This window comes from Mauremys reevesii, linkage group 1 (assembly GCF_016161935.1).
Source record: "Mauremys reevesii isolate NIE-2019 linkage group 1, ASM1616193v1, whole genome shotgun sequence".
NCBI classification, from domain to species: Eukaryota; Metazoa; Chordata; order Testudines; family Geoemydidae; genus Mauremys; species Mauremys reevesii.
Genome location: NC_052623.1, coordinates 824,543 through 835,752, shown reverse-complemented (window position 1 = coordinate 835,752; position 11,210 = coordinate 824,543). Strand labels below are relative to the sequence as shown.

Below are 11,210 nucleotides of genomic sequence, written 5' to 3'. Positions count from 1 at the left end.
AAGTGAGAATTTTGTGCCAGTAACAAACCCAGCCCTGGCCCAGATCCTCCCCAGCCCAGGTCCTACTTTGGGGAGAGAGAGCGTGTGTGGGGGGGTCCTCTCTCCTCACTGTAGCCCCAGGGCACCGCCAAACCCCTCATTCCTGGCCCCACCCCAGAGCCTGCCCCCCAGCCGGAGCCCTCGCCCCCCCGCACCTCATCCCCGGCCCCACCCCAGAGCCTGCCCCCCAGCCGGAGCCCTCGCCCCCGCACCTCATCCCGGCCCCACCCCAGAGCCTGCCCCCAGCCAGAGCCCTCACCCCCGCACCCCAACCCCTGCCCCAGCCCTGACCCCTCAGCCCCCGCCCCACCCCAGCGCCTGCCCCCAGCCGGAGCCCTGACCCCCCCGCACCTCATCCTCAGCCCCACCCCCCCCAACCTCTGCCCCAGCCCTGACCCCTCATCCCCAGCCCCACCCCAGAGCCTGCCCCAGCCGGAGCCCTCACCTCATCCCAGCCCCACCCCAGAGCCTGCCCCCCTGACCCCCACCTCATCCCCAGCCCCACCCCAGAGCCTGCCCCCAGCCAGAGCCCTGACCCCACCTCATCCCCAGCCCCACCCCAGAGCCTGCCCCAGCCAGCACCCCAACCCCTGCCCCAGCCAGAGCCCTCACCCCCACACCCCAACCCCTGCCCCAGCCCTGACCCCTCATCCCGGCCCCACCCCAGAGCCTGCCCCCAGCCAGAGCCCTCGCCCCCACACCCCAACCCTCTGCCCCAGCCCTGAGCCCCTCGGCCCCACCCCCACTGGTGGGATAACTTAGAGGGACCCTGCTGCCCACCTGTCCCTTGTTTTCAGGGCCAGCCCTTGGCCCCTGGGGCCATTCCACTGGTGCGGCCGGTACTTGCGCTGTTCACGGGAGGGAACCATCCCTGACGTGTGAGGGACTTGGGCTGCTCAAAAACGCCCCTTCAAACAAAGCCTTGTCCCCCGTGGCTTCTCCTCGGGCAGGCACCGGCCAGCGCCACCTGGCATCTCACTGGCAGGGCCCGGGCAGGGCGGGGAGCTCCTGGCAACCATTGGGGCCACTGTCATCTGTGCACGGAGCTGCACGTCTGGGCCGTGGAGCCTGGCAGCCCGGTGATGGCCTGTGCTCCATGCGGCTCCCTCGGGAGGGGGCTGCCGAGGCCCAGGGCTGGAGGGGTCGGAAGAGGGGGTGCAGGCCAGGCCCCCAGGTACTTTTCATGGTAACTCTGCTGCTTGCTGGGGGACGGGGGGTGACAGGGGCCCCCGTCAGTGCCATGGGGAGGCACCCCGGACTAGCACATCTGCAGGGAAACGGCCCCAAAGCAAGCGGCCAGTTTGGGGGCAGCTCAGTCACAAATGCTGCGGGAGGCGGGAACTGAGGCCGGGCCAGGGTCCCCATTGGCTGAGGCTGCAGTGAGTGACGAGCAGCAGAGCTCACACCTGACCACATCCAAACCTGGGTGGCCAGAGGCCGTCCAGGCGCCCACGGCCAGCAGGGGGCAGTCGTGCGGTTGCCGCTGAGCTTGTGATGTCCATGAAGCTGCAGGATCTGCCAGCGCCAATCACAGCAGCACTGCGGGAGAGTCTGACAACGGTTACTAACGTAACGAGCCCCCTCCCGCCCCCATACACAGAATATCAGCCATAAGCACCAGCCAGTAACACAGCGACTGGCCTGCATGCCCAGCCTAAATGTTCCTAATGCGGCTTTCCAACCTCGCGCTCTCTGAATTGCCGGCCCAGCGCCGCCGCTAACCACGTGTGTCGGCCACGAGCTGGAGCCACGGCCAGGTGGGAGCCATGTGCATTCATAGAATCTCAGGGTTGGAAGGGACCTCAGGAGGGATCTAGTCCAACCCCCTGCTCAAAGCAGGACCAAACCCAACTAAATCATCCCAGCCAGGGCTTTGTCAAGCCTGACCTTAAAAACCTCTAAGGAAGGAGATTCCACCACCTCCCTAGGTAACCCATTCCAGTGCTTCACCACCCTACTAGTGAAATAGTGTTTCCTAATATCCAACCTAAACCTTCCCCACTGCAACTTGAGACCATTGCTCCTTGTTCTGTCATCTGCCACCACTGAGAACAGCCGAGCTCCAGCCTCTTTGGAACCCCCCTTCAGGTAGTTGAAAGCTGCTATCAAATCCCCCCTCATTCTTCTCTTCTGCAGACTAAACAATCCCAGTTCCCTCAGCCTCTCCTCATAAGTCATGTGCTCCAGCCCCCTAAATTTTTGTTGCCCTCCGCTGGACTCTCTCCAATTTAGCCACATCCTCCTTGTAGTGTGGGGCCCAAAACTGGACACAGTACTCCAAATGAGGCCTCACCAATGTCAGATTGAGGGGAATGATCATGTCCCTCAATCTGCTGGCAATGCCCCTACTTATACAGCCCAAAATGCCATTAGCCTTCTTGGCAACAAGGGCACACTGTCGACTCATATCCAGCTTTTCGTCCACTGTAACCCCTAGGTCCTTTTCTGCAGAACTGCTGCCCAGCCACTCGGTCCCTAGTCTGTAACAGTGAATGGGATTCTTCTGTCCCAAGTGCAGGACTCTGCACTTGTCCTTGTTGAACTAGGAGGTAGGGATAGGGTCCAGTGACCTAGACAAACTGGCAGATTGGGCCAAAAGAACTCGTATCTACCTCTCCCACCAGCTTAGTGTCATCCACGAACTTGCTAAGGGTGCAATTCATCCCATCATCCAGATCATTAATTGGGAGAAAGAATTAAACAGAAATCTGTGACAAGTAACTGGGGACTGTAACAACACTTCCCTAGCTGCTCCAAAAGCCACCATCCCACCCCGGAGAAAGGCCGTAGTGGTTAAAACCAGCCTGGCTTAGAGGAGACGTCAGCTACAAACCCCTCTTCTAACAAATGGAAGAAAGGGAGAGTTGATAGCAAAAACTGTAACCCAGGAATCCGGAATTGTAGAAAACTGATAAGGGACACAAGGAGAAATTTGTGGCCAGCAGAATTAAGGACAAGAAGTTTTAAAAAGAATATTAAGAAAACGAATCCTACCGGTGGTATTGGTGTATTACAAGGCAGAACTGAGAGATTTGGTCAATAATAATGCAGAAAAGGAAAAAGTGTTGAATAAATATTTTTATCCTGTATTGGGGGAAAAAACGTCCTGTCGTCCTATCAAATGACGAGGTTGGCACTTGTTCCATGCCACTAGTATCGCTGGAGGGTGGTAAACAGCAGCTACTAACATTAGCTGTTTATAAATCAGCAGATCCAGATAACTCGCATCCAAGGGTTTGAAAAGAGCTGGCTGAGGAGCTTGCTGGACCGTTACTGTTGGTTTTCAGTAAGTCTGAGGATGTTCCAGCAGACTGGACGACAGCTAATGTTGTGCCGATATTTCAAAAGGGCCAACGGGCTGGCCTGGAGCAGCCTGTCAGTCTGACATCAATCCTGGCAAACTAGTGAAATGGCCACCATGGGATGTGATTAATAAAGCGTTAGCGGAGGTGATGGAGTTAATGCCACTCAACATGGGTTTATGGCTATAGACCTTGTGACACTGACATGCCTTGTTTGAGGCGATGACCAGTTTGGCTGCTGTAACAGACAGGCGTCTGGAAGGCGTTTGCTTTGGTACCACACGACATTCTGATCAAAAACCGAGAATGACACAAAATCATCACAGCACCCGTGCAATGGATTCAAAACTGGCTCCCTGGCCGGTCCCGAAATGTCATCGTAACCGGGGACTCCGTGTTGAGTGGATGTGTTTCCAGCGGCTCGGTTCTCAGGCCTAGCTAGGGAGCCCACTCGGCCCCTATACTGGGTTGTGCTGGCCCTTCTTGTACTGGGACAAACCTCTGGTTTCAGAGGGGAGTATGCCAGGCTGCCCCTGCATGCCACAGCCATGCCAACGAGCCGGCTGCGCCATGCCCGGAGGTCCAGGCATGGCCGGTGTCCCCTGCACACGTGAGAGGCGCCTTCCTCCCAGCTGGGTGCCGTTGGGCGATGTTGCAGCCCACGGTATATGGGATGCACCAAGCCCACCTGGGACGAGCCACCCATGGGCAGCGCCAGCGACCTTTCACAGCAGCCTGGAGCCAGCTGCCGGGGCTGGGCACTGCTGAAGGTCCATGCTGGTTGGACACCCCCAGGCAGTTCCGGGTGTTGCCCCCTTCCCCAGGCCCACAGCACCCTGCTGCAGGCAGGTGGGGAAGGGAACCCAGACCCATGCGCCAGCCCAGGCCTTGGGGACCACAGCAAGGCCCTGTTTGTTCTGCACCCGGCTGGCTCCCTGGGCTGCTTCCTGCCTTTGCCCGGCTGCCGACGTCGGGCGCAGAGCCGCGCTCGCCCGTCTCCTCCCGCCCACGCTGCCAGCTCAGGGCTCCGCTCAGTTCGCTGCGGCGGGCGGACGTTCTCAGGGGCTCTGACCTGTCCTGGAGAGGGAACCCAGCCCTCAGTGAACCCTTCCTGGCTGCCACGGCCGCACAGGCCAAGGCCAAGCCACGCGCCAGCGCCCACCGATGGCACGGGATAGATTTTCTGCCCCCTGGAGCAAAGTAGGCACAGACCTGGCTGCACTGGCTGGGAAAACGATCCCATCCGCCTCGACTGCGTGTCCCTGGGCCGGGGCCGCTAGACAACGGGGGGTCGCGCCAGCACGTCTGGGCTGCACACGGGCCCCGTGACCTAGTGCAGCCTGGCTGAGGTTTGCACGAGGCCTGGTGAGGGGCCGTCCTGCTGAGCTGTGCAGGCTGCCATGGCGCGGGGGAGCCACCTGCAGACACCTGGGTTAAGAGCAGACTGGGCCCCAGGATCCTGTAGCGCCCGGCATGGCTGTTGGGGATTCGAAGCCAGCGGGCGGCTCTGGGGTCCCACACATGGGCCATGCACGTCAGTGGGGGAACTCGGGTTGCAGCCCACAGGGGGTCCCATGCGGTCACACGTGGGGTCGTAGGAGGGTGTCACCCAGAGGAACAGGCGACATGGTGGCCAGAGCCCGAAAGGCGGGCGAGCGGGGGCCCCGAGTCAGCTGCTGGGCCTGAGTTGGTCTCAGGCAGGCACCTGCCCCGAGCACCGGGGCACCGCAGGGCCACAGAGCGTGTAGGAGCTCGCCCGGCCCGCGGATGCAGCGCTCAGCCGCTCCGGCCTCCCTCGTGACACTGCCTGGCTAAGCACCGGGCTCAGCGCAGCCAGCGGACGAGGGGAGCCCTGAGGCTTTGCTGGGGGAGCCAGGCCATGCTCCCAGCGCTGATGCCCGGGGGGTGGGCGCTAGCTGTGGCGACATTCCCCTCCCCACTGCTCACACCAAGGCCACACGGGGAAGGTTTTTGTCTTTTGCTGATTTATAGCCAGGCCCTTTCTCGCTGGGCCCCGTCCACGCCAGCCTGACCTGGCTCAGCCCCTTGGGGGTCAGCGTAGGGCTGGGGGTGGGGTGCTCCCCTGCCTGGGGCGCAGCCCGTGAGGGCACCATGCTGCTTGGCCCTACAGCTGTCTCCCCCCCCCCCCGCCCCCGGGTCTGAGAGCCCATCCCCCTGCCCCAGCAAGAGGCACTCAGTCTGCCCGGGCACCCGCGTGCCCAGCCGGGTGCCAGCCCAGCCAGTGACGTCCACAGCCGCGTTACGCAGCCCATACCCTTGGCATGGGCGCCTGGGGGCGCGAAAGGGGCACTTTGCCCAGGTGCCCCCAGCCAAGCAGCGCTGTGACCCGGCGCGTGAGGCCCCCATGGCCTCGCTGGTGTCTGCCCCGCCCAGACAGGACCCGAGCTGCTGGGTGGGGGCGAGCGAGGGCCGAGCAGGGGGGCTGAGCCCTGGGGGGCTGCTCGTTTCCCAGGTGCCCGCTGCGGCCCATTGTGGCTTGTCGGCAGCACCAGGGCCTGGCTGCAGCAGGGGGCTGTGCACCGGGGGACCCCATGGAGCCCTAGGGCAGGAAAGGCCCATGAGGCCAGCGCAGGCAGCGAGGGGCTGAGCTGTATCTCCCCCAACCAGGCCCTGCCAGTCACTTCCTGCCGTGCCCACAGCGCTCCGCCCCCCACCCGTCTGGTGCCCCAACGCGGAGCGGGGGGTGGGCACGGCTTGGTGTGTGGCTGAGGGGCGGGAAGAGTCAGGCATGGCCAGGGGAGGGCAGGGCTGGGGAGGGACAGGCCAGGGCTGGGGGAGGGCCCGGGCTGGGGAGGGACAGGCCAGGGCAGGGACAGGCCAGGGCTGGGGAGGGACAGGCCAGGGCTGGGGAGGGCCAGGCCAGGGCAGGGGGAGAGACAGGCCAGGGCTGGGGAGGGCCAGGCCAGTCCAGGCCAGGGCAGGGCAGAGCAGGGCTGGGTGGGTGCCAGGGCAGGGCTGGGGGAGGGACAGGCCAGGCCAGGCCAGGGCTGGGGAGGGACAGGCCAGGCCAGGCCAGGTCAGGCCAGGTCAGGGCAGGGCTGGGGGAGGGACAGGCCAGGCCAGGCCAGGGGGAGGGACAGGCCAGGGCTGGGGAGGGACAGGCCAGGCCAGGGCTGGGGAGGGACAGGCCAGGCCAGGCCAGGCCAGGCCAGGCCAGGCCAGGGCAGGGCTGGGGGAGGGACAGGCCAGGCCAGGGGGAGGGACAGGCCAGGGCTGGGGAGGGCCAGGCCAGGCCAGGCCAGGGCCAGGTGGGGGCCAGGAATCCGGCCTGCAGAGGGGCAGCCAGCCCCCGTCACTGGCTCCCTCCAGGCCAGGGGACAGGCAGTACCAAGGGGGGACGGGCGGGGAAAGCGGGGCAGGAGACTGCCCCCCGACACACCCCATGTCCCCAGCAGCTGGGTCAGTCTGCGTTACAGCACCCACAGATCCACCATCCCACCCAGCGCTAGCAGAGGCACCCCCCCACTCACTGCCCTAGGGCCACATGGCAGAGGCCCCTGGCTGCCCCTCGGCGAGGCCCCCCATGTAAGCCCGGCGTAGGCACTGCCCCAACCCTGTGGGCACTGGCACCCCAGGGCCCCCCGACCCCCGCAGTGCTGCACCCCCTCAGGGCAGCCCAGCACCCCGCCGGCAGGAGCAGGGGGTGGGCCTGTCCTCCCCCCATAGGGACAGGGCCCAGGGGCCTTTCAGAATACTTTATTTTGTACATATGGTTCATTAGCGTACGACAGCCCTGCCCCCGCTCACACCCCGGAGGTGGGGGGGCTGAAAGCTGGGGGGGCTGCAATTGGTGGCTCCTGGGCTGTGAGCCAGGCTGGGGGAGGGGCCGCATTGCCCTGGCAGAGGAGAAGAGCTGGCTCCTGGGGGGCTCACAGCCTGCGGCCATAGCTGTGGGGCTCCCTGGGCAGGGCGGGGATCCGCTGGAGACTAGCCCCCACCACAGAGGGGGTGAGGGAACTGGGCTGGGGGACGTGCTGCACCAGGCAGGCCTGGGCACGAGTCCCTGGAGTAACACGGAGTGAGAAGCACCCCCAGTTAGGGCCTGGCATAGACCAGAGCAACCCCCACACTGCCCAGCCCCACACCAGGTCCCACGACCCCTCCCTGCCCCCAGCACTGGGCTCAGCCGCCCCGTCCCCTGAAACCAGCCACAGAAATAAAGTGCAGATCAACCCTAGCGAGAAGGGAGACACTGTGGGAAGGGGGTGCTGGAGGGCAGATCAGGGGCGGGCAGCTGGGGGGTCGCTGGTGGGCGCAAAGCTGGGAGACACTGGACAGGTGGAGGGTGCTGGGGAGCACAACGGGCGTTGCTGGGGGCACATGTGGCAGCAGGTTGGCATTGCAGGGGGCAGGCGTTGCTAGCGGACACCAGGGGGGCTGGGCAGGCATTGCTGGTGGGTACAGAGGGTGGGCATTGCTGGGCAGCACTGGAAGCAATGGGCAGGGGGTGGGTGTTGCTGGGCTGTACAGGGGGGGCGGGTGTTGCTGGGTGGCTCACAGGCGGGTGTTGCTGCGGGGCTCAGAGGCGAGTGTTGCTGGGTTCTACAGGGGGCAGGTGTTGCTGGGGGACTCAGAGGCAGGAGTTGCTGGGTTGTACAGGGGGCAGGTGTTGCTGGGTTGTACAGGGGGCGGGTGTTGCTGGGAGGCTCAGAGGCGGGTGTTGCTGAGTTGTACAGGGGGCGGGTGTTGCTGGGTTGTACGGGGGTGTTGCTGGGGGACTCAGAGGTGGGTGTTGCTGGGTTGTACAGGGGGAGGGGTGTTGCTGGGGGACTCAGAGGCAGGAGTTGCTGGGTTGTACAGGGGGCAGGTGTTGCTGGGAGGCTCAGAGGCGGGTGTTGCTGAGTTGTACAGGGGGGTGGGTGTTGCTGGGTTGTACGGGGGTTTTGCTGGGGGACTCAGAGGTGGGTGTTGCTGGGTTGTACGGGGGTGTTGCTGGGGGACTCAGAGGCGGGTGTTGCTGGGTTGTACAGGGGGAGGGGTGTTGCTGGGGGACTCAGAGGTGGGTGTTGCTGGGTTGTACAGGGGGAGGGGTGTTGCTGGCGGACTCAGAGGCAGGAGTTGCTGGATTGTACAGGGGGCGGGTGTTGCTGGGGGACTCAGAGGTGGGTGTTGCTGGGTTGTACGGGGGTGTTGCTGGGGGACTCAGAGGTGGGTGTTGCTGGGTTGTACGGGGGGAGGGGTGTTGCTGGGGGACTCAGAGGCGGTGGTGGACAGGATATGCTGCACCCCAGGGAGAAGGATCAAGGCCCCCAGCCCCTGCAGCCCCATTGACCCTCTGGCCCGCACGACTGGGGGGAGGGGTGGCCCCCCAGAAAACACCAAAGGGCCCAGGGAGGGGGGAAGGGCGGACAGCCACTAACCTTCACCGCAGCCGGGGGGACCCGGTGGGCCACCCCTCTCCATGGGCCGGTCTCCCTGCTCTGGGGCCCGGGCCGGCAGGCACAGGGGCGGGTCCCCCCCGCTCGCCAGTCCCTTGCACTGCAGCCTGGGGGGCCCAGGGCTCCTGCAGCCCCCCCACCTCTGGTGGGCTGGGCGCTCAGCACCAGTCTGCAGGTGGGTAAAGGGGCCCCTCGGTCTCTAGTCCAGGCAGCGGGGCAGGCGCAGGCCGGGGCCTGCCCAGGGTCCCTCAGCTACTGCAGGTAGCGATAGGCCTTGAAACAGTGATTGCCCGAGTCGGCCACCACCACGTGTCCGTCCGAGGTGAGCGCCAGGCCCTGCGGCCCGTACAGAGGGTCGGCCAGCGTGTTGATGTAGGACAGGAAGGAGCCTGAGCTGTCGAAGACCTGCCGAGAGAGGGGACTGTGACAACGCTGAAGAACTGTCCCAGACTGAGGTGATTTGGGAACAAACGGATGCATTTCAACAGCAGTAAGTCACCAGGACCAGTGGGATCCACCCAAGAGCTCTGAAGGAACTCAAATGTGAAATTGCAGAACTACTAACTGTGGTCTTTAGCCCAGGAATCGGCAACCTTTGGCCCGCGGCCCGTCAGGGAAATCCTCTGGCGAGCCGGGCCGGTTTGTTTACCTGCAGCGTCCGCAGATCACAGCTCCCACTGGCCGCGGTTCACCGCTCCGGGCCAATGGGGGCTGCAGGAAGCAGCACAGGCTGAGGGATGTGCTGGCCACCGCTTCCCACAGCCCCCATTGGCCTGGGATGGCGAAACGCGGCCAGTGGGAGCTGCGATTGGCCGAGCCTGCGGAAGCTGCAGGTAAACAAACCGGCCCGGCCCGCCAGCAGATTTCCCTGACGGGCCGCGTGCCAAAGGTTCCAATCCCTGCTGTAACCTATCGCTTAGATCAGCTTCTGGACCAGATGAATGGCGGATAGCTAATGTGATGCCAACTTTTAAAAAGGGCTCCAGAGGTGCCCCCGGCAATTACAGGCCAGTGAGCCTGACTTCAGTACCCGGCAAACTGGTTGAAACTATAGTAAAGAACAGAATTGCCAGACACAGAGATGACATAATTTGTTGGGGAAGCGTGAACATGGTTTTTGTAAAGGGAAATCAGGCCTCACCAATCTACTAGAATCCTCTGAGGGGATCAACAAGCATGTGGACAAGGGGGATCCAGTGTACTTAGATTTTCAGAAAGCCTTTGACAAGGTCCCTCACCAAAGGCTCTTAAGCAAAATAAGCTGCCATGGGATAAGAGGGAAGGTCCTCTCATGGATTGGTAAGTGGTTAAAAGACAGGGAACAAAGGGTAGGAATAAATGGTCAGAATGGAGAGAGGTAATAGTGGTGTCCCCCAGGGGTCTGTACTGGGTCCAGTCCTATTCAACGTATTCATAAATGATCTGGAAAAAGGGGTAAACAGTAGGGCTGTCGATTAATCGCAGTTAAATCACGCGATTAACTAAAAAAATTAATTGCAATTAAAAAAATTAATCGTGCTTAATCGCAGCTTTAAGCACATTGTTAAACAACAGAATACCAACTGAAATTTATTAAATATTTTTGGATGTTTCTCTACATTTTCAAATATATTGATTTCAATTACAACACAGCATACAGAGTGTACAGTGCTCACTTGATATTACTTGTATTACAAATATTTGCACTGTGAATACAATAAAAGAAATATTTTTCAATTCACCTCAGACAAGTCCTGTAGTGCATTCTCTTTAGGGACGGTGTCCCTAGCCTCTGTGTGCCAGAAGCTGGGAATGGGCGACGGGATGGATCACTTGATGATTCCCTGTTCTGTCCATTCCCTTTGGGGCACCTGGCATTGGCCACTGTCGGCAGACAGGAGACTGGGCTGGATGGACCTTTGGGCTGACCCGGTACGGCCTTTCTTATGTTCTTTATCATGAAAGTGCAATTTACAAATGTAGATTTTTTTTGTTACATAACTGCACTGAAAAACACAACAACACAAAACTTTAGAGCCTACAAATCCACTTAGGCCAACTTCTTGTTCAGCCAATCGCTCAGACAAACAAGCGTGTTCACTTTTGTGGGAGATAATGCTGCCTGCTTCTTCTTTACAACGTCACCTGGAAGTGAGAACAGGCGTTCGCATGGGACTTTTGTAGCCAGCGTTGCGAGGCATTTACGTGCTAGATATATTAAACATCTGTATGCTAGATATGCACCTCTACCCCGATATAAGGCGACCTGATATAACACAAATTCGAACATAACGCGGTAAAGCAGTGCTCCAGGGGGCCGGGGCTGTGCACTCCGGCGGATCAAAGCAAGTTCGATATAACGCGGTTTCACCTATAACGCGGTAAGATCTTTTGGCTCCCGAGGACAGCGTTATATCGGGGTAGAAGGGTATTAAACATTTTGGCCACCATTCCAGAGGACATGTTTCCATGCTGATGATGCTCATTAAAA

The 11,210-nt window shown here is 61.4% G+C and overlaps 1 protein-coding gene across 4 annotated transcripts in view; it reads right to left on the bottom strand.

Annotated features, from left to right (window-relative positions):
• Positions 1-7,043: 7,043 nt before the first annotated feature.
• The window catches only part of TRIM3 (tripartite motif containing 3), a 56,132-nt gene continuing 51,965 nt past the window's right edge, over positions 7,044-11,210 (bottom strand). For 3 of the 4 annotated variants that reach the window (XM_039485044.1, XM_039485064.1, XM_039485054.1), the window contains exon 12: positions 7,044-9,145. In XM_039485044.1, coding sequence (XP_039340978.1) covers positions 8,993-9,145 — 153 coding nt within the window. In that variant the 3' untranslated portion in view covers positions 7,044-8,992. Of the gene's footprint in view, positions 9,146-10,802; positions 10,865-11,210 lie in introns of those variants that run through there. The other variant, XM_039485074.1, reaches the window with a different exon arrangement.